Source organism: Sciurus vulgaris, assembly GCF_902686455.1.
Source record: "Sciurus vulgaris genome assembly, chromosome: 15".
In the NCBI taxonomy this organism is placed as follows: Eukaryota; Metazoa; Chordata; class Mammalia; order Rodentia; family Sciuridae; genus Sciurus; species Sciurus vulgaris.
Window position 1 is genome coordinate 85,021,241 of NC_136476.1, and position 23,405 is coordinate 85,044,645.

Consider the following 23,405-nt stretch of genomic DNA (forward strand, 5'->3'; position numbering starts at 1 on the left):
TAACATCCCCTGCCTGAGCGGTAATGACAGTGATTAGTTACTGGCCCAGCACAGCAAAAAAAAGGACTCCCTAGGGGCCGGCAGTTTTCCACAGATTAATAAATCTGCACTTAATGAAATGAGTTTGCATCAACCGTATGTTCACAGCCCCTGGACCCAGACCTAGGTGTTGGCCAGCAGCTTTCTAGGGTCAGTTCTCTCATGGTGGCAGGGGCCTCAGTGATGCTCCATTGCCACCAGCATCAGGTTGGGAATGAGTTAGGTAGAGACCAGGAAAGTTCTCTTCACTGCGGCCCCGCCAGACTCGCTGCCGGAGCCTCGGCCAGCAGAGGGCATCTCTAGCTCGCAGGCCTGAGCGCTGTGAACTGGAAAGTGTGGGTTCGCACAGGTGATATATTGAGGAAGAGTGAGTGCTCTAAAGTCACTAGTCCAACCCTTTCAGTCTGTCATAGGGAAGTGCACGACCCCAAGTAGCTAGAGCAGGAAATAAAGAAGATTGCAAATTTGCCAGCTAACCTTTATTCTCCAAATGTTTATTTTTAGGTCAATCAGACATTTACAAGAAGCCTCAGCCACAGATGGAAAAGGCAAGTTCCCTTGTGTTCCTGTACGCTGCTCGCTTCCTTCTGAGCCCCACACTGGGCATTGCCCGGGACTGTGACTGCAGAGGCTGACTTCCAGGAGGTGGGCGGGCGCCTGGGGGCCAACCTTGCAGGAGCATTAGGGATGTGTGGGAGAGGCGTGTGTTGAGTGTGGCAGCGACCAGTTGCATCCAAAGGCTTAGGAGAGGTTGTGGCATGTTAGGATTTCATTTGTCCTTGTGATTGTGATTTTTGCCCTCTCAAAACTCAGTCAGTGGTGGCACACACCTGTAATCCTGGGATCACAAGTTGGAGGCCAGACTGGGCAACTTATGGAGACCCTGTCTCAGAAAAATAAAAAGGTGTAGGGATATAGCACCCATGGACTCAGTCCTCAGTACCAGGAAAAACACACACACACCCAAAACTGAGAAAGAACCATTCTTGTCTTGGAAGACAGGAAACATTTGCCCGTGAGAACAGGAGAGCTGTGGACATAGCTGGTGTGTTTACAGTGGTCTTACCTGCTGACCTAGCGCATTTTCAGAATGCTTGTGTTGGTATTAATTTTAAATAAAACTTGAGTCCAGAAAGAACCTTTAAAACTACCTGATATTTCCAATGATTGTGCCATTATAACCCATCTACATCTCCTTGATTTTCTAGTCCCGCCTCTTATATCAGAAAAGGAGCCATAAAGAAAATGTTCTGTGTTTCTGGGCTTGCTCCAAAAGTGCCCAGGACCAGGCTGCTGTGGCATAAATGGTGATTTCAGACCGCAAAGATGGGAATAGCGCTCAGAGGACCCATGAAGTCACACCAGTGCTGGCAGTAGTGCGCTCCCAGGCAGAGCCTTCACTTCCAGTAATAGAAAGAAACAAGTTTTTGTTTAAAAATAATGTTTTGTTGCCAACCTTTTTTTCTGATTACAAAAGTGATGTGGATTCGTTTTAGAAGATTTAGAAAACACAATAGCTACAAGTCTCATTCACAGGCTTAGAGTACAATTAATATCACATTCTTTCTTTTCCATTGAGTTAAGCTTGAACCAGGTGTGGTGGTACACACCTGTAATCCCAGTGACTCGGAAGACTGAGGCAGGAGGTTCCCAAGTTGGAGGCCAGCCTCAGCAACTTTAGCAAGACCCTATCTCAAAATTAAAATATGAAAAGGGCTGTGTCTGGGGCTCAGGGATAGAGCACCCCTGGCTTCAATCCCAGCACCACCCCTGCCCCCCGCAGCCCCCTCCCGAAAATAGCATTTCTTTATCTTTGTGTACTTTGGTGTTTCTGAATTCGTTTTTTGGGTTCTGGACCAGAAATATTTCAGTGTCCTAAGGGCATGTTTCTGTTTCTCAGCTGGTAAGTTTCACCTCTTTTCCTCCTGGGCTTCGTCTTGTGTCCTTGGTGACCTCTGGTCCTTCCTTACCAATGCCCTTTTCCTTTCTCTGCCACTCTGTTATCTGCGGCCTTGGCACCCTCTCCGCCTTGCTTCTGAGGGTCTGGGGATGATGCAGCTGACTGAAAATCTCTGCGACCACCGACTTCACCTGGTGGGTCTTCAGCTGAGCATCTTGGTGAATGGCTCTGCCTGGGATACACTGCACAGCCGCCGAGGCCCTAGGTGGGGTCTGCCTGGAGCTCGCAAGGCCGATTCTCATCTTTCCACCAGGTGGCAGCGTGGGCCTGTTCCGCAGAGAGCAGACCTAAAGGCAGGCACCCTGGCGCGCAGGCTCCTTCCCACAAGCACAGCCACTTCTCAGCAGGCGGCACCAGGAGCCCTTTGGAAGAGGGACACAGTGGATTAGTCGGCTGCCTGTGGACCGGGAGCATTGCCCGGTGGTTGAGCACCTGCCCGTGTGGGCCTGGCTTTCCTCCCTGGCATAGAGAAGAAGAAGAATGTGTTGTCGTCGTGTGGGGTTTGCCTGTTTGCTCCTTAGGGATTTCTGTGGTCCTGGAGATTGAGCCGAGGGGTGCTTAACCACTGAGCCACTTCCTCCTTGAGGTCCTCCTGCCCCAGCCTCCTGGGTCGCTGGTGTACGCGCGTGTGCCACCACACCTGGCCGCTTGCCGCCTTGGTGGAGGCCTCTGAGCCGGTCCACAGCGCATACTCACTCCCCGCTTGGACAGACGGTCTGCTTGTGCCGCTCCCAGGGCGTGCAGCCAGCCATGTTCCCTTAGCGAAGTCTGCCCTGCGGAGAGGTCTCTGGAACAAGCCCTGCTAGCAAGCCCCCCTCGGGTGACCCGGTGTGGTGACGCCCTGAAGGGCAGCCCGGAAAGGCAGGACAAGCACACGGCCAGCTGCTGTTCCTTGTGTGGTCGACCCCCTGTGTACCCCTCCTCACCTGTCCCGAGATCCCTGTCGTGGAGGACAGGGCCTGTGGGGCCTCAGGCAGGGACATCTGTCGGATCTGGAAGCAGCGTGCTGGGGCTTCTCCTGGTGCCTCTTCGGCTGTCACTCCCCAGGGTCATTGCAAGGCCTAACCAGGATTCTCACGAGCAGCGGAGGTGTGTCCAGGCTGGGTGAGAGGTGCTGCTTATAGTTCTTTGGCATTTGGGCTGAACACGGAGATCTTCCAGAAAGCCTTTGGATTTTGTTTAATTCTTTGTCTCTGGATTCCTTTTGACCACACCTGAGGGAGTGTAAAGGGAAACATTAGGGAGGAAGCTGCTTCTGTCCTCAGTCCTGTCTTTGTCTCTTCTACCGTGCTGTTTCCCTGGGTCCTCTGTCATTGAGGGACACGCCCAACTGGCCCCACTGTGCCCCTGCCACAGTCACCCGCTGCCTCTCCCTGAATCCTCTCCCAGTGTCGTGCCCCTCGGGGCTGGCTTGGGCGTGCCCATCATAAACTTGATGGCAGCCCTCCTGCCGGTCAGCCTCTCTTTGGCTTCGTATTTCTGTGGGAGCATCCGAGCTTACCTTTTATGTGAGCTTCAAAGCCTTTACCCGAGTGGTGATTGGGCAGTGGTGGGGTCCTGGAGGCCTGGCCTGGTTCTGAGCCGCTGGGTGTGCTGAAAGGAGCCCTGGCTGTACAAGGAATTGGTTAGGGCAGGGCCCTTCGGGGATCTGCAGGTTTAAACTTTTTGACCATTGGCGCTTGTACCCTGGTGCTAAAGCAGTGGTGGGAGACGGCTGGCCCTGCCCTGACTCAGGACTGTGGCACCAAGCTGGACTAGCAGCCTGTGTTCTTCGCTGCCACTTCCTTGCAGTGACAAAGCACTCAAGCCACTGTAAGAATGGCCTTGATGAGCCAGGCACAGTGACGCACGCCTGCAGTTCCTGTGACGAGGCTGAGGCAGGGGATCGCAAGTTCAGAGACAGCCTCAGCCGCTTAGCAGGACCCTCTCTCAAAAAGAAAACAGAAAAGGGCTGAGGATGCAGCTCAGTGGTAAGGCCCCTGGGTTCAATCCCAGTGCTGGAGGGAAAAAACGGAAAGAAGGGATGGTTTGGATGCTGTCGTCGAGGCTGTTAATGTCATCGCATTTCAACCCCGATTTCAGTATTGATGTTCTGCACGCAGAGCGGGAATGCGCGTAGATACTGTGCCCTGCGCCCACAGGCTGCTGTGGTCACCGCCCGTGGCTGCGTTTACATCCGAAGGAGCAGTGGCAGCTCCGGCTGCTCCGACTTCAGGCTCTTGGCAGGTGGTTTCTTACCAAGGAGTGAAGTGAACGTCACTCTGAGAACAACCAATAATATTTATTGCCATTGATAAAATCTGTACTTTGGACTAAAAAGCAGCATGTAGGAGAACTCTCACCTGACACTTGGCTTCACAGTCCCAGGTCTGTGGGCAGCAATGTGGTTGTTAAAGCTATTTTATATGTGCCTTTCTGTCTTCGGGAGTCCCGCGTACTCTGACCGTGTCTCCACCCGCCTGGCACGTGGAGTTCTGCAGTCAGGCGCCCATGAAAGACCCCTGAGGGGCAGGCAGGCAGGCACAGTCGGGGTACTGTGGGACGTCCGCTGGTGTCCTTGCAGCTTTCCTGCCCCACGGACTCTAGAAGCTACAGCTTACGTGTGTTTTTGTTTTTTTGTTTTGAGACAGGGTCTCGCTAAGCCGGCCCTGAGTTTTTGTTTTAATGTGGAGTCAGGACTGACTTTAGCCCGCCTGCGCGTGCTTATAGTCCACTACGCAGCAGCTTGGGACAGGAGGATTGCTGGAGCCTAGGAGCTCCTGTCTCCAACAACCCACGAAACCAAGTCCCCTGGACGGGCCTCTGCCCGAGTGCGTGTCCAGCACACCCTCTACCAGTGAGCCTCCCTGGGCCCTGCCAGCCGCCATGTGCAGAGTTCCACATTTTAAAAATTTAAATTTAATTTCTTCATTTATTTTTGGTCCTGGGGACAGAACTCAAGGCGTTGTGCACGCAAAGCACCACTGAGCTATCCCTCAACCCTCATGTTTGTATTTTTTTATTGTAAACAAATGGGTACATGTTGTTTCTGTTTGTACATGGAGTAACGCATACCATTTGTGTAATGATACATTTACATAGGGTAATGATGTTTGATTCATTCCGTTATTTTTTTTCCTCCCCCCCACCCCTCCCACCTCTCTTTTCCCTCTATACAGTCCCTCCTTCCTCCATTCTTGTCCCACTCCCACCCCCCATTATGTGTCATCATCCGCTTATCAGTGAGATCATTCCTCTTTTGGATTTTTGAGATTGGCTTATCTCACCTAACATGATATTCTCCAATTTCTTCCATTTGCCTGCAAATGCCATAATTTTATTATTCTTTATAGCTGAGTAATATTCCATTGTGTATATATATACCACAGTTTCTTTATCCATTCATCAATTGAAGGGCATCCAGGTTGGTTCCATAGTCTGGCTATTGTGAATTGAACAGCTATGAACATTGATGTGGCTGTATCTCTGTAGTATGCTGATTTTAAGTCCTTTGGGTATAGGCCGAGGAGTGGGATAGCTGGGTCAAATGGTAGGTCCATTTCAAGTGTTCTAAGGAATCTCCACACTGCTTTCCAGAGTGGCTGCACTAATTTGCAGTCCCACCAGCAATGTATGAGTGTACCGTTTTCCCCACATTCTCTCCAACACCTATTGTTGCTTGTGTTCTTGATAATCGCCATTCTAATTGGGGTGAGATGGAATCTTAGTGTAGTTTTGATTTGCATTTCTCTTATTACTAAAGATGGTGAACATTTTTTCATATGTTTGTTGATTGCTTGTAGATCTTCTGTGAAGTGTCTGTTCATATCCTTAGCCCATTTGTTGATTGGGTTATTTGTATTCTTGGTGTAGAGTTTTTTGAGTTCTTTATATATTCTGGAAATTAGTGCTCTATCTGAAGTATGAGTGGCAAAGATTTTCTCCCACTCTGTAGGCTCTCTCTTCACATTGCTGATAGTTTCCTTTGCTGAGAGAAAGCTATTTAGTTTGAATCTATCCCAGTTATTGATTCTTGCTTTTATTTCTTGTGCCATGGGAGTCCTGTTAAGGAAGTCTGATCCTAAGCCAACAAGTTGAAGATTTGGACCTACTTTTCCTTCTATAAGATGCAGGGTCTCTGGTCTGATTTCAAGGTCCTTGATCCATTGTGAGTTGATTTTTGTGCAGGGTGAGAGATAGGGGTTTAGTTTCATTCTGTTGCATATGGATTTCCAGTTTTCCCAGCACCATTTGTTGAAGAGGCTATCTTTTCTCCATTGCATATTTTTGGCACCTTTGTCTACTATTAGAAAATTGTATTTATTTGGGTTTGTGTCCGTGTCCTCTATTCTGTACCATGATCTACCTGTCTATTTTGGTGCCAATACCATGCTGTTTTTGTTACTGTTGCTTTGTAGTATAGTTGAAGTTCTGGTATTGCGATACCCCCTGTTTGATTCTTCCTGCTAAGGATTGCTTTAGCTATTCTGGGTTTCTTATTCTTCCAGATGAATTTCATGATTGCTTGCTCTATTTCTGTAAGGTACATCATGGGATTTTAATTGGAATTGCATTGAATCTGTATAGCACTTTTGGTAGTATGGCCATTTTGACAATATTAATTCTGCCTATCCAAGAACATGGGAGATCTTTCCATCTTCTAAGGTCTTCCTAATTTCTTTCTTCAGTGTTTTGTAGTTTTCATCGTAGAGATCTTTTACCTCTTTGGTTAGATTGATGCCCAAGTATTTTATTTTTTTTGAGGCTATTGCAAATGGAGTTGTATTCCTCATTTCCCTTTCAGCTGTTTTGTCGCTTGCGTATAAAATGCTTTAGATTTATGTGTGTTGATTTTATTGCCTGCTATTTTGCTGAATTCCTTGATGAGGTCTAGAAGGTTTCTGGAGGTTTTTGGATCCTCTAAATATAGAATCATGTCATCTGCAAATAGTGACAGCTTAAGTTCCTCTTTTCCTATTCGTATCCCTTTAATTTCTTTAGTCTGCCTAATTGCTCTGGCTAGTGTTTCGAGGACAGTGTTGAATAGAAGTGGTTAAAGAGGACATCCCTGTCTTGTTCCCATTTTTAAAGGGAATGGTTTCAGTTTTTCTCCATTAAGAGTGATGTTGGCCATGGGCTTAGCATAAATAGCTTTTACAATGTTCAGGTATGTTCCTACTATCCCTATTTTTTCTAGTGTTTTGAGCATGAAGGGATGTTGTATTTTGTTGAATGCTTTTTCTGCGTCAGTTGAAATAACCATATGATCCTTATCCTTAAGTCTATTGACATGATGGATTAGGTTTATTGATTTACGGATGTTAAACCATCCTTGCATTCCAGAAATGAACCCCACTTGATCGTGGTGCACAATTTTCTTAATATGTTTTTGGATACGGTTTGCCACTATTTTGTTAAGGATCTTTGCATCTATATTCATCAAGGATATTGGTCTAAAATTTTCTTTCCTTGATGTGTCTTTTCCTGGTTTGGGTATGAGGGTGATATTAACTTCATAGAATGAGTTTGGTAGGGTTCCCTCCTTTTCTATTTCCTGGAATACTTTGAGAAGTATTGGAATGAGTTCTTCTTTGAAGGTCTTGTAGAACTCGGCTGAGAATCCATCTGGTCCTGGGCTTTTCTTGGATGGTAGATTTTTAATGGCTTCTATTTCATTGCTTGATATTAATCTGTTTAAATTGTATATATCCTCCTGGTTCAGTTTGGGAGGAGCATATGTCTCTAGAAATTTGTCAATGTCTTCGGCAGTTTCTATTTTGTTGGAATACAGATTTTCAAAGTAGCTTCTCATTATGTTATGTATCTCAGTGGTGTCTGTCGTGATATTTCCTTTTTCATCATGAATTTTAGTAATTTGAGTTTTCTCTCTCCTCTTTGTTAGTGTAGCTAAGGGTTTGTCTATTTTGTTTACTTTCTCAAAGAACCAACTTTTTGTTTTGTCAATTTTTTGAATTGTTTCTTTTGTTTCAATTTCATTGATTTCAACTCTGATTTTAATTATTTCCTGTTTTCTACTACTTTTGCTGTTATTCTGTTCTTCTTTTTCTAGGGCTTCGAGCTGTAATGTTAGGTCATTTAGTTGTTGACTTTTCATTCTTTTCTGGAATGCGCTCCATGCAATGAATTTTCTTCTTACTACCGCTTTCATAGTGTCCCAGAGATTTTGATATGTGGTATCGTCATTCTCATTGACCTCTAAGAATTTTTTAATCTCCTCCTTGATGTTTTTTGTTATCCATGTTTCATTCAATATCATATTATTTAGTCTCCAGGTGTTGGAGTAATTTCTGTTTTTTATTTTGTCATTGATTTCTATTCTTAGTCCATTATGATCTGGTAGAACACAAGGCAGTATCTCTATTATTTTGCATTTCCTAAGGGCTGCTATGTGGCATAACATGGTCTATTTTTGAGAAGGTCCCATGTGCTGCTGAGAAGAAAGTGAATCTGCTCGTTGATGGATGGAATATTCTATATATGTCTATTAAGTCTAGGTTATTGATTGTGTTATTGAGTTCTGTGTTTCTTTGGTTGGATTTTCTTTGGAAGATCTATCTAGTGGTGACAGCAGTGTGTTAAAGTCACCCAGAACTATTGTGTTGTGGTCTATGTGATTCTTGAAATTGAGAAGGATTTATTTGATGTACAGTGATGCACCGTTGTTTGAGGCATACATATTTACTATCGTTATGTCTTCCTGATTTATAGTTCCCTTAAGCAGTATGAAATGTCCTTCTTTATCCCTTCTGACTAACTTTGGCTTGAAGTCCACCTTATCTGATATAAGGATAGAAACCCCCCCTTTTTTACTTAGTCCATGTGCGTGGTAGGTTTTTTCCCATCCTTTCACCTTTAGTCTGTGGGTGTCTTTTTCTATGAGATGAGTCTCTTGCAGGCAGCATATTGTTGGGTCTTTCTTTTTAATCCATTCTACCAGTCTTTGTCTTTTGATTGATGAGTTTAGGCCATTAACGTTCAGGGTTATTATTGAGATATGATTTGTATTCCCAGTCATTTGGCTTATTTTTGGTTTTTAAGTTGGCTTGGTTTCTCCTTTGAGTGGTTTTTCTCTAAGGTAGTTCCTCCCTTTGCTGACCTCCATTGTTATTTTTCATTTCCTCCTCATGGAATATTTTGTTGAGAACATTCTGTAGTGCAGGCTTTCTATTTGTAAATTCTTTTAACTTTTGTTTATCATGGAAGGATTTCTTTTCATCTTCAAATCTGAAGGTTAGTTTTGCTGGGTATAGGATTCTTGGTTGGCAACCATGTTCTTTCAGAGCTTGAAATATGTTGGTCCAGGCCCTTTTAGCTTTTAGAGTCTGGGTTGAGAAGTCGGCTGCTATCCGTATTGGTCTCCCCCTATATGTAATCTGATGCTTTTTTCTCGTGGCTTTCAAAATCCTATCTTTATTTTGAATGTTAGGCATTTTCATTATAATGTGTCTTGGTGTGGATCTGTTGTGATTCTGTGCATTTGGTGTTCTGTAAGCCTCTTGTAATTGATTTTCCATTTCATTCTTCAGGTTTGGGAAATTTTCTGCTATTATTTCATTGAATAGGTTGTTCATTCCTTTGGTTTGTATCTCTGTGCCTTCCTCAATCCCAATAATTCTTAAATTTGGTCGTTTCATGATGTCCTATAGTTCTTGGAGATTCAGTTCGTGATTTCTTAGCATCTTCTCTGTTTGGGCGACTTTATTTTCAAGATTAAATATTTTGTCTTCATTGTCTGAGGTTCTGTCTTCCAAGTGGTCTAGTCTGTTGGTGATGCTTTCCATTGAGTTTTTTATTTGGTTTATTGTCTCCTTCATTTCAAGGATTTCCGTTTTTTTTTTTTGAGAATCTCTATCTCTTTGTTGAAATGATCTTTTGCTTCCTGCAAGTGCTCTTTCAGCTTATTGGTATTATCATTCATTGCCTGCATTTGCTCTTATCTCATCCTTTGCTTCGCGAATCATCTTAATCATGTATAATCTGAAGTCCTTTTCTGACATTTCTTCTAATATACTGTCATTGGATTGTATTACTATAGAATCTAGATTTTTTGGATCATTTTCTTCCCTTGTTTTTTCATGTTGTTCATGTATCTTCCCCGCTAGCAGTGCAGATCTGGGGTATTGCAGATTTCCCCCTATAGGCTTATAGTGGCCCTGTAGGTTTCCAAAACCCTTTCTTTAAGGTGAGATCAATATTAGCAATGCCCAAATCAGACACTATGCAATCCTAGACCAAATAGCCCCTATGGGGACAATAACAAAATTGTCATAATAAACAAAATGAGTTCAAATATTATCTTCTTTAAAACAAACAGGTTTGCAATAAGGTCTGCAGTTTCTAATGGAGGACAAAGAGGATGCAGAGGGATGTAGAATGTGGCTGTTAATGGGATAAGAAAAGAATATACAGAAGTTCTAGAAAATAGAAAGGGTGAGAGTGTAATCAAAAGAAATCGGGGGGGTTTTCAAGATGGCGGCCTAGAGGGTGGCTGCATAACGTGTTGCTCCAGAACTCAGGATTCAAGAGAGGAGATATTGAGACGCTTGGGACCAACTCAAAGCAGCCGGGTGACTCTCACCCCCTGGGGGGGCATCCCGGATGGGACGGGGGTCCCGGAACGCAGGAAACTTTGTGAAGTAGAACTGCCGGCGAGACGCCCCTCCCCCCGCTGGAGCGCCGTAGAGGAGGCCACTCGGCACAGCGCTGGGACTCGGAGCAGCCACTGGGGCTCCGGCGGCTGCCCGGGGGAGGAGTGGCGGGGAGAACTGTGTGGACTCAGGACACCGGGGCCTGCCCTGAGGAGGAGGAGAGGAGCGTGGCCACTTGGATTCGGAGAGACTGCGCCAGAGCTGCAGGCGGTTGCCAGAGGAGAAGCCGCGCGGCGAGCTGTTTGGAATCAGAACGACGCTTCTGAACCCCGGGGCCTGCCCTGAGGACAAGGAGGAAGAGGAGCAGCCGCTTGGATTCGGGTGACTATACGGGAACTACAGGCGGTTGCCAGAGAAGGGGCTGCGTGGCGAGCTGTTTGGACCCTGACCACTTCTGAACCCCGGGGCCTGCCCGGAGGAGTAGGAGAAGGAGGAGAAGGAGCGCGGCGGGTCCTTTGGACTCGCAGTGACTGCATTAGCGCTCCAGGCGGCTGCTCAGAGGAGAAGGCGAGTGGTGAGTTGTTTGGTCTTAAAGTGACAGCTCCTGAACACAGGGGGGCTGCCTGGAGGAGAAGCGTGGTGGGACGCTTGGTCTTGAGGGACCACACCAGAGCTCCGGGCGGTTGCCCAGAGGACCCGTGCAGCGGGTCACGTGGATTCAGAGCCACTCAGAGGGACTGCTCCTGAACACCCGGGGGGTTATCTGGAGAAGGAGGAGGAACGGGCAGGGTCACTTCGACTCGGAGTGATTGATTGCCCCGGGCTACGGGTGGTTGGTGGGAGGAGGAGGCACGAAGTGAGTTTCTTGGACTCCTAGTGACCGCACCGGCATACTGGGCGGCTGTCTGGAGGAAGAGGCCTGTGGCGGGTCTCTGGGACTCAGAGCGATTGTTCGGGGCCACAGGTGGCTGCTCAGAGGAGGGGCCACGCAGCCAGGCGATTAGGTGCAGAACAGGGTCCCAGGATCTAGGAGGCTTCTGGGTGGAAGAGCCGCACAGAGACAGGCTTAGGGCGGAGCGAAGGTTCCAGGCCTATGGGCAAATTCTCTGAGGAGGGGCAGCCTAAGGAGATTCATCTGCGAAGGGTGAGGCTCCCAGGCCCAGGAGGTAGGGCCGGGCCCCTGGAAACTTTGCAGAGGAAGGCAGCCCAGCCCAGGCAGTAGCTGTAAATTGAGGGGAACCTCTAGGAGGAAACTGACCAGCGAGACCTCCCCACCGGGTGAGTCTTCCCTGCTGGGTGAGGTTTCCCACAAGGACGGTAAAACCAGAGGCTCAGGCCCAAACAGGCCTTGCCTCAGCCCACAGCCTAGGTCCCCTTTGGATGACCATTGGTCAACAAGTGGAGGCACCTCTGCCCACTAGCAGGGAATATACCCCACCTGAAGGCCACCACTCCTAGAGAGGCAGCTTCCTTGTGGAGCACCGCATTATCAACCTCCTCCAAGACTTCAGCCTACTGAAGGCTAAGAGGGGATATATATAGAAATCTTCAGGGTCATTGTAAATCAACAGAGGAAATCTGCAATATCTCAGCGGTCCACTGATATCTGAACAACATGAGAAAACAAGGAAAGAAAATGCTGCAAACAAATCTAGATGTTACATCAATAAAACCCAATGACAGCATGGCAGAAGAAATGACAGAAAAGGAGTTCAGAATGTACATAATTAAAATGATCAGAGAAGCAAACGAGGAGATGAAAGAGCAAATGCAAGCATTGAATGATGAGATGAAAGAGCAAATGCAAGCATTGATTGATCGCACCAATCGACAGTTAAAAGAGCAAATACAGGAAGCAAAAGATCATTTCAATAAAGAGTTAGAGATATTGAAAAAAAACCAAACAGAAATCCTTGACATGAAGGAAACAATAAACCAAATTAAGAACTCCATAGAAAGCATATCCAATAGGATAGAACACCTGGAAGACAGAACCTCAGACATTGAAGACAAAATATTTAACCTTGAAAACAAAGCTGAACAAACAGAGAAGATGGTAAGAAATCATGAACAGAATCTACAAGAACTATGGGATATCATGAAAAGGCCAAATTTAAGAATTATTGGGATTGAGGAAGGCCTAGAGAAACAAGCCAAAGGAATGAACAACCTATTCAATGAAATAATATCAGAAAATTTCCCAAATCTGAAGAATGAAATGGAAAATCAAGTTCAAGAGGCTTACAGGACTCCAAATACACAAAATTACAACAGACCCACACCAAGGCACATTATAATGAAAATACCTAACATACAAAATAAAGACAGAATTTTAAAGGCTGTGAGAGAAAAGAACCAAATTACATTCAGGGGGAAACCAATACGCATATCAGCAGATTTTTCAATCCAGACCCTAAAAGCTAGAAGGTCCTGGAACAACATTTTTCAAGCCCTGAAAGAAAATGGATGCCAACCAAGAATCTTATACCCAGCAAAACTTACCTTCAAATTTGACGATGAAATAAAATCCTTCCATGATAAACAAAAGCTAAAAGAATTTACAAAAAGAAAGCCAGCATTACAGAACATTCTCAACAAAATATTCCATGAGGAAGAGATGAAAAACAAAGAAGCAAATCAGCAAAGGGAGGAATTATCCTAAAGGAATTGTCAAATAAAGGAGGAAACAAGTTGTGTCAAACAAATAAATAAACAAAATTTTAAAAATGAACCAAATGACCGGGAAACCAAATCATTTCTCTATAATAACCCTGAATGTTAATGGCCTGAATTCATCAATCAAAAGACATAGACTGGCAGACTGGATTAAAAAGAAAGATCCAACAATATGTTGCCTGCAAGAGACTCACCTCATAGAAAAAGATACCCATAGATTAAAGGTGAAAGGATGGGGAAAAACATACCATGCACATGGACTCAGCAAAAAAGCTGGAGTATCCATCCTCATTTCCGATAATGTGGACTTCAAACCAAAGTTAGTCAGAAGGGATAAAGAAGGTCATTTCATACTGCTTAAGGGAAGCATAAATCAGCAAGATATAACAATCATAAATATCTATGCCCCAAACAGTGGCTCATCTATGTATGTCAAACAAATCCTTCTCAATTTCAGAAACCAAATAGACCACAACACAATAATACTAGGTGATTTTAACACGCCGCTCTCACCACTGGACAGATCTTCCAGACAAAAATTGAGCAAAGAAACCATAGATCTCAACAACACAATCAATAATTTAGACTTAACGGACATTTATAGAATATTCCATCCAACCAAGAGTGAATACACTTTCTTCTCAACAGCACATGGATCCTTCTCTAAAATAGACCATATATTATGCCACAAAGCTAATGTTAGCAAATACAAGAAGATAGAGACACTAGCATGTATTCTATCAGATCATAATGGATTGAAGTTAGAAATAAATGAAAGAGTAAAACACAGAAACTATTCCAACATCTGGAGATTAAACAATATGCTATTATATGATGAATGGATAACAGAAGATATTAGGAAGGAAATTAAAAAATTCTTAGAGGTAAATGAGAACAAAGAAACATCATATCAAAACCTCTGGGACACTATGAAAGCAGTACTTAGAGGGAAATTTATTTCATGGAGCGCATTTAATAAAAGAAGTAAAACTCAACAAATAAACAACCTAACACTTCAGCTCAAAGCCTTAGAAAAAGAAGAACAGAACAGCACCAAAAGTAGTAGAAGACAGGAAATTGTTAAACTCAGAGCCGAAATCAATGAAATTGAAACAAAAGAAACAATACAAAAAATTGACAAAATAAATAGTTGGTTCTTCGAAAAAATAAACAAAATTGATAAACTTTTAGCCACACTAACAAAGAGAAGACGAGAGAAAACCCAAATCACTAAAATTCGGAATGAACAAGGAAATATCACTACAGACAGGATGGAAATACAAAACATAATTAGAAGCTATTTTGAAAATCTATACTCCAACAAAATAGAAAATTTTGAAGACATCAACAGGTTTCTAGAGACATATGAATTGCCTAAACTGAATGAGGAGGACATAAACAATTTAAATAGACCAATTTCAAGTACTGAAATAGAAGAAGTCATCAAAAGCCTACCAACAAAGAAAAGTCCGGGACCAGATGGGTTCTCAGCCGAGTTCTACAAAACCTTTAAGGAAGAGCTCATTCCAATACTTCTCAAAGTATTCCATAAAATAGAAGAGGAGGGAACCCTCCCAAACTCATTCTATGAAGCCAATATCACACTGATACCTAAACCAGACAGAGACTCATCAAGGAAAGAAAATTTCAGACCAATATCCTTAATGAACATCGACGCAAAAATTCTCAACAAAATTTTAGCAAATCGCATACAAAAACATATTAAAAAGATAGTGCACCATGATCAAGTGGGTTTCATCCCAGGGATGCAAGGTTGGTTCAACATCAGGAAATCAATAAACGTAATTCACCATATTAATAGACTTAAAGTCAAGAATCACATGATTATTTCAATAGATGCAGAAAAAGCATTTGATACAATACAGCACCCCTTCATGCTCAAAACACTAGAAAAAATAGGGATAGTGGGAACATTCCTTAATATTGTAAAGGCCATTTATGCTAAGCCCATGGCTAATATCATTCTAAATGGTGAAAAACTGAAAGCATTCCCCCTAAAAACTGGAACAAGGCAGGGATGCCCTCTTTCACCACTTCTATTCAACATCGTTCTTGAGACTCTGGCCAGAGCAATTAGACAAACCAAAGAAATTAAAGGGATACGAATTGGAAAAGAAGAACTCAAACTATCCCTGTTCGCTGATGACATGATTATATATTTAGAGGAACCTGGAAATTCCACCAGAAAACTCTTAGAACTCATAAGTGAATTCAGTAAAGTAGCAGGTTACAAGATCAATGCCCATAAATCCAACGCATTTTTATACATAAGTGATGAATCTTCAGAAAGAGAAATTAGGAAAACTACCCCATTCACAATAGCCTCGAAAAAAATAAAATACTTGGGAATCAATCTCACAAAAGAGGTGAAAGACCTCTACAATGAGAACTATACAACACTAAAGAAAGAAATTAAAGAACACCTTAGAAGATGGAAAGATCTTCCATGTTCTTGGATAGGAAGAATTAATATTGTCAAAATGGCCATACTACCTAAAGTGCTATACAAATTCAATGCAATTCCAATTAAAATCCCAATGACGTACCTTACAGAAATAGAGCAGGCAATTATGAAATTCATCTGGAAGAATAAGAAACCCAGAATAGCTAAAGCAATCCTTAGCAGGAAGAGTGAAACAGGGGGTATTGCAATACCAGATCTTCAACTCTACTACAAAGCAATAGTAACAAAAACGGCATGGTATTGGTACCAAAATAGAAAGGTAGATCAATGGTACAGAATAGAGGACACGGACACAAACCCAAATAAATACAATTTTCTCATACTAGACAAAGGGGCCAAAAATATGCAATGGAGTAAAGATAGCCTCTTCAACAAATGGTGCTGGGAGAATTGGAAATCCATATGCAACAGAATGAAACTAAACCCATATCTCTCACCATGCACGAAACTAAACTCAAAATGGATTAAGGACCTCGGAATCAGACCAGAGACCCTGCAGATTATAGAAGAAAAAGTAGGTCCAAATCTTCATCTTGTTGGTCTAGGACCAGACTTCCTTAACAGGACTCCCATAGCACAAGAAATAAAAGCTAGAATCAACCACTGGGATAGATTCAAACTAAAAAGCTTTCTCTCAGCAAAGGAAACTATCAGCAATGCGAAGAAAGAGCCTACAGAGTGGGAGAATATCTTTGCCAATCATACTTCAGATAGAGCACTAATCTCCAGAATCTATAAAGAACTCAAAAAACTCTACTCCAAGAATTCAAACAGTCCAGTCAACAAATGGGCTAAGGAAATGAATAGACACTTCACAGAAGAAGATCTACAAGCAATCAACAAACATATGGAAAAATGTTCAACATCTCTAGTAATAAGAGAAATGCAAATCAAAACCACCCTAAGGTTCCATCTCACCCCAATTAGAATGGCGATTATCAAGAATACGAGCAACAACAGGTGTTGGCGAGGATGTGGGGAGAAAGGTACACTCATACACTGCTGGTGAGGCTGCAAATTAGTGCAGCCGCTATGGAAAGCAGTGTGGAGATTCCTTAGAAAACTTGGAATGGAACCACCATTTGACCCAGCTATCCCACTCCTTGGCCTATACCCAAAGGACTTAAAATCTGCATACTACAGAAATACAGCCACATCAATGTTCATAGCTGCTCAATTCACAATAGCCAGACTGTGGAACCAACCTAGATGCCCTTCAATTGATGAGTGGATAAAGAAACTGTGGTATATATATACTATGGAATATTACTCAGCCATAAAGAATGATAAAATTATGACATTTGCAGGCAAATGGATGAAATTGGAGAATATCATGCTAAGTGAGATAAGCCAATCTCAAAAAGCCAAAGGACGAATGATATCGCTAATAAGTGGAGGTTGACACATAATGGGGGGGAGGGAAGGGTTAGAGTTAGGGTTAGGGAGGGGGGCAAGTATGGAGGAAGGAACTACTGTATAGAGGGTAAAGAGGGGTGGGAGGGGTGGGGGGAAGGGAAAAAAATAACAGAATGAATCAAACAACATTGCTCTATGTAAATTTATGATTACACAAATGGTATGCCTTTACGCCATGTACAAACAGAGAAACAACATGTATCCCATTTGTTTACAATAAAAAAAAAAAAAAAAAAAACTCAAAAAAAAAAAAAAAAGAAATCGGATGTTAGCATGCAAAAATATGAGAAAGAGACTCTGAGGGAACAGGTAAACAAAAGGAAAAGAGAGCAAGAAAAGTAAAGAAATAAAAACTTACATTTTTTTAAAAAGGAGAAAAAATAAAATCTACAGTATAACAGTCATATAGTAATGAAACCTCCCAGTGTTCAGTAGCCTGATGCATGAGAGGTACCTGACAAAGAGCTTCAAGCCTGCAGCAGGCGTCTCAGGATGGGATTTGCCCCACCCGAAGATCGGAGCTACTGCTTCCAGGATTATCCAAGATGGCCGCTCTGGCTTTGAAATGTGTTGGCAAATGGGGAGCTGCAGCTCAGGGGTGGACGTGGTCAGCTGGAGGTCCTGGAGGCAGGATGCGGTTGGTCCGGCAGGGGTCCTGGAGGTCCGGTGTGGTTGGTGTGGTTGGTGTGGTTGTGGGATCCTGGAGGCCAGGTGCAATCAGTCGGTCTGGGGTCCCGGTGATAGGGCTCAGTCAGTTGGTCTGGGGGTCCTGGCGGCAGGGAGCAGTCAGTCGATGTGAGGGCCCCAGAGGCAGGGAGTGATCGGTCGGGCTGAGGGATCCTGGAGACAGGGCTGAGTCAGTCCAGCCAGGGGTCCTACGGGGCCCGGCTATTGTCTCAAAATGGCGGCAGACACGTGTAATCAAACCTGCAGGCACTGTAACAGCGAACTTCCAGGCAGCAACAGGCAGCTGGTGCTCCACTGACGGTCGGTCGGCGATCAGTTTGCCGACCATTGTCAGACGACCGGGAGGTGAACCTCGAGTGTTGGGTGGTGGATAGGAGTAAGGCAGGCGATAGACAGGCGAGGGGCAGGCAAATGGCAGATGATAGACGCCTGACAGTGAGCAATCTGCTCTCCAAAAAGGCGTCAGTACACTGGCAGACTGCAGGTCATCACAGCAGACAAATGGGTAAACACCAGGGAATCAATAAGCAGCAAAAACTGCCTCACTGAGAAACAGATATCCTCTGCTTGAAACCAGCCTTACGGAGAGACAAGCACGCATCCTCCCTCTAGTCCTCCATCTTGGATCCTGCAGGAACCCTCATGTTTTAAAATTTTTTAAATATTTCATCTTTTATTTTATTGAATTAATTAATTGCAGTACTGGGGGGGTGATTGAAGCCAGGGCCCATGGACGCTAAGCAAGTGCTCTACCACTGAGCTGCCCTTTATGTCTTTTTTCTTTTTTTTGCGGTGCTGGGGATCGAACCCAGGGCCTTGTGCTTGCAAGGCAAGCACTCTACTGACTGAGCTATCTCCCCAGCACTGCTCTTTATGTCTTGAGACAGGGTCTCACTAAGTTGTCCAGGCTTCTCTGGAACTTGTGACCCTGGATTACAGGGACGGGTCTGGCCTGTTCTGTTTCTCTGCCAGTCTCCTAACAAGTGTGGAATGGTGCTTCCCGCGATTTTGTTTGCATTTCCCTGAGGACTCGCTGGGTGTGTCAGCGTCCTCTCCGGTGCTTGTGGCTGTTCGTTCATCTTCTTTGGAAGAATGTGAATTCAGGTCCTTTGCCCATTTTGATTGGAGTGTGCCACGGTTTGGACATGGTTTGTCCCCTGAAACTTCATAGACCAGCAGCCTGGTCCCAGTGTGGCGATGCCAAGGAGGGGGGACCTTGAAGAGGGGCTCGCAGAGGTGGCTGGGGGTGCAGGAGCGGCTCACACCGGAAGCCCAGCAGGATGGCGCCAGGCTCTGGGGTCTGCCGGGCCGTGAGCCAAGTCAGCCTCTTCCCATTAAGAAGAACCACATCAGGGCGCCCCAGGAGGAACCAAGGCTGCTTGCTTATCTTTGTTGCTGTTCAGTTCGCTGCAGTACGAGGTGGCGGCAGACTGTGGGGCTGCCTCTTCCCTCTGTGTGTGTGTAACATAGGCTGCACGCATGGTAACTTGCCCCTCTACAAAACTCCACCTGGCATTAAAAGGTTTGCCCTTGTCTGCTCCTGGCAAAGGAAGTTCAGTGGTGGATGTTGCCAGAACAAGCCACTGTCTGCTTTTGGAAACTATGATATTGTCATAAGTGGGGTTTGTTTGTTTTGGGTACTAGGGATTGAACTCACTGAACCACACCCCCAGCCCTTTTTTTATACTTCATTTATTTAGAGACAGGGTCTCGCTGAGTTGCTTAGGTCCTCCCTGAGTTGGTGAGGGTGGCATGGAACTCATGATTCTCCTGCTTAAGCCTCCCAAGCTGCTGGGATTGCAGGTGTGCACCACCATGCCTGGCTTACCTAAGTTTTTGCTACATAAAAATATAACCTTTTTTTGAGAAAGAAAGAAGCAGAGATCCTGTCTTCTAATTTATCAGGATGTAATAATATTCCAAACTGGGATTAACCAAATTTTGGCCCATGGGCCAATCTCACTCCACTTGCCCTGATAAATAAAGTTGTATTCCGGTGCTATCATGCCCATTTGTGCATGGAGAGGCCCCAGCTGCTTTTGTGCTGCAGTGGCAGAATTGAGCAGTTGTGATAGACGTCATCTGGCCCACAAGGCCAAACATTTGCTATCCCAGCCTTGATAGAAAGAGGTTGCCAGGGCTGGGGTCGTGGCTCAGTAGCAGAGCGTTTGCCTAGCACATGTGAGGCACTGGGTTTGATTCTCAGCACCACATACAAATAAAGAAAATGAAGAAAGAGGTTGCCATCCCCAGCTGCTCCAGACATTAAGAGGCACCATGTTTACAGCCAGGCATGTGCCAGTGGCCACACCTGTGATCCTGCAGCTCAGGAGGCTGAGGCGGGAGGATCACAAGTTCCAGGCCGGCCTCAGCAATTTAGTGTGACCTGTCTCAAAATTAAAAATGAAAGGGGCTGGGCATGCAGCTCAGCGCCCCTGGGTCCAACCCTCAGTTCCAGAAGTTAAAGGTCAAAGCCCTGCTTGGAGCAGTGGCAGTGCGTGCTCCCGTTTCACTCTGCTCGAGCACTTTGAAATGGGCGGAGCACCGATGAGAAGAGCTGTGTTCTTGGAGCCTTCCTCTGCCTTGGCTTACCCGGCTCGCTCCTCCGAGGGGAAGCCACGCTTTCTTTAACTAGCAGGGCGACTTGGGATGTGGCCCCCTCAGCTTCTGAGCAGGCTCTGTGTCCCCGTCCCCCAGGGAGGTTGGTAAGCACACTCTTCCCGTTCCCCTTTGCCCTTTGATTCCTCCCTGACACCGCCAGGTTGGCCAGCCTTGGTTTTGGCTTTCCAGGCAGGAGCTGAGGTAGGCCCAAAGCCCCGGGGCCGTTGGCAGTGAGTGAGACTGTAACCTGTTGTCAGATTACAGCCGAGGCTTCACCTCAAGAAGCCTTCGAGAGGAAGCAGTTAGGAGAAAGGGCCCTTGCTGGTGCAGTTGTGCAGTGCACGTACCTCCCTCCCGTCCAGGTTGGCCCTAGCACGAGCAGGTGTGTTTTGTCAGGCTGCTGGGATCCCATCCTTTGAGGCAGCTTTTTGTGGTGAAGGAGAGAAGAGGCAGGAGATACAGAGTCCCCTGATCTGGGCATACAGGAGATCATCCTCCATCCTTCCTTTTGTTACCGAGTAACTGGAGAACGCAACTGTCAGACTGGGCCGTCCAGAAGCCTGAAGCTGTTCCCCTGGCCACCAGCTGGGAGCAGCAGGCAGGGAGCACCCAGAATGCTCCTGCATCTTTTGGGCAAGAGGTGAAGTGGCCTCAGGACACAGGAGAGTGGCTGACCACCCGTGCAGATGCTTTTCCTGAGCCTATGAAGGCTTTTCCCAGGGGCCCTGTGGGGCCACAAACCCTAGTTGTGACTTCACACGCATGTTTACTGGGCCCCTGCTTTCATCTTGCTTTCTAAGGACTTGTGATCCTAGAAAGATTAAAGCCACCGCTGGTCACCTGGGGGAGAGAGGGAGGGAGAGAGGGACCATTTTGTGAGACAAGTTTAATGCTGTGCTTTTTCACTTCTCCTCTCCACACACCTCTCCTCATTACTTCCCTCAACACACCACCTGACATTCCCGTAGTGTCACCAGCACACCCCCAGCTTCTGGCCAGTGTTATCACACAACAGTTAACCAGGCTGCCACCTGAACTAGGTAAGCTGCAGCCAAATGGCCCAGAGTCCCCATAGTGCCACCAAGAAGCAGTCTCGAGGAGGCCTGGGGTCCCGCACGTATATTTGGTTTCCAGGGGTCTTGAGGCCCAGGAAGGTGTCTATCCTCAGATGGTCACTACAGCGCTGCGGGAGGCTCAGGCGCTCTGCCGTGCTGGGGTCCACTGGCCTGTGTTGTGGAAGCCTCACCTTTGTGCCCACTCAGCTCGCTGCCAGTCATGCCTGTGCAGGGGAGAGCTGCGGCCTGTGTGGAGGCCACCAGCAGCTCAGCCCCACTGCAGGCCGGGTGTGCTGCAGCACTGATGGGCACTCGTAGAGGCCAAGGGCAGGTGGCAAGGGACTGGGCCTGACAGCGGTGCCCTTCCTGCCTCGGCTGGACCTCAGTTCACTTTCCATTTTTCCTTGAGCCGTGTCTTGCTGTGTTGCCCAGGCGAGTCTCTAGTCCTGGGCTCGAGCAGTTCTCTCCAGCAGTTGGGCTTCGGCATGTACCACTGTGCCTGGCTGGTCTACTTCCGCAGACTGCTTTTGCTTCCTCGATGCATTTTAATTTAGTGTGTGTGTGTGTGTGTGTGTGTGTGTGTGTGTGTGTGTGTTTTGTACTGGGGATTGAACCCAGAGTGTCTAAACACTGAGCCACATCCCCACCCTACCTCCTTTTTTTGGGGGTGGGATGTTGCTAAGTCACAGGCTGGCTTTGAACTCTCAGTGCTCCTGCCTCAGCCTCCCGGGTCACTGGGATCACAGGCGTGCGCCACCACACCTGGCGTCAGAATGAGAAGAGCAGCCTTAACGGTCAGCGTGATGACTTTGACCTCTCAGATCGTTGCTTTAAGGTACATTAGAAATGTGTTTGAGGGCTGGGGAGATAGCTCAGCTGGTAGAGTGCTTGCCTCGGAAGCACAAGGCCCTGAGTTCAATCCCCAGTACCGCCAAAAAAAATGAAGAAATGTGTTTGAATCCTCTTTCACGTGACCCTCGGTTGTTTCGAGAGCAGAGTCACGTCTGCGAGGTGGTTCTTGTCTTGCCACGGCCTTTCCCAGACCACATCCAGATCCTGCCTTTGAGAAGTGGGTGAGTGGGGTCTCCTCTTCTGGAGCCAGAGGGCACCCTTGAGTGCTTTCAGGCTGCTGCGGTCCTGTGCCTGTGTGTGGCCTGTGTCTCTCGGGTGACTGGGAGTCTGCACAGCCAGCTTTCAGGCCATGTGTGGCCTCACGTGGCAGAGCTGAGGCAGACCTGGCGCTGCTGCAAGCCAGAGAGGGCACAGTGCCTCAGTACACCCTGGCTTGCCATCATCCGTATGTCTGTGATTCTTATGTTAGACTCATGATTCCCTCTGAAGCACAGCAGGGAAGAAGCAGGACAAGGGATGAGGAATGGGTGGGGTTTCTTTCTTCCTGTACTGGAGATTGAACCTGGGGGTGCTCTACCACTGAGCCACACGCCCGGCTCTTTATGTTTTTATTTTAGGACAGGGCCTCCCTAAATTGCCGAGGCTGGTCTAGAACTTACAGTCCTCCTGCCTGGGCCTCCCGAGTTGCTGGAATCTTGGATATGTGCCGCTGGGCCTGGAAGGGGGTGTTTTTAAACCTCGGGGCTTTTTTTATACCCAGACAAGGATCGTCTGGGAGTTTTTCACCCATTAACAGGCTGTCATGGACTCTGGCTTCTGCGTGTCCAGTAAATCACTGGGCATTAACTCCTCTAAGAGCGTACTGCTGGCAGCTCCTGGGTTGCATGGCCCCGCACCACCAGTGGGCTGGAGGCCAGACTTGCCGCTTAGCGTGAAGGACGTGTGTCGAGAGCTTGTCCTTGGCGTTCACTCAGGTTAGGATACTGGCTCTGCGTGGGGCGCTGTGACTGTGGTAGCATACTGACTTTGCCAGGCTGGCTGCTCCC

The 23,405-nt window shown here is 46.2% G+C and overlaps 1 protein-coding gene across 2 annotated transcripts in view; it reads left to right on the forward strand.

Annotated features, from left to right (window-relative positions):
- Nucleotides 1–23,405, forward strand: part of GPR107 (G protein-coupled receptor 107) — a 73,566-nt gene that overhangs the window by 35,966 nt on the left and 14,195 nt on the right. For both annotated transcript variants that reach the window (XR_013759431.1, XM_079111765.1), the window contains exon 14: nt 544–587. Coding sequence is in view for 1 of the 2 variants with exons in the window: in XM_079111765.1 (XP_078967891.1) it covers nt 544–587 (44 nt within the window). In the remaining variant the exon portion in view is untranslated. The remainder of the gene's footprint in view (nt 1–543; nt 588–23,405) is intronic.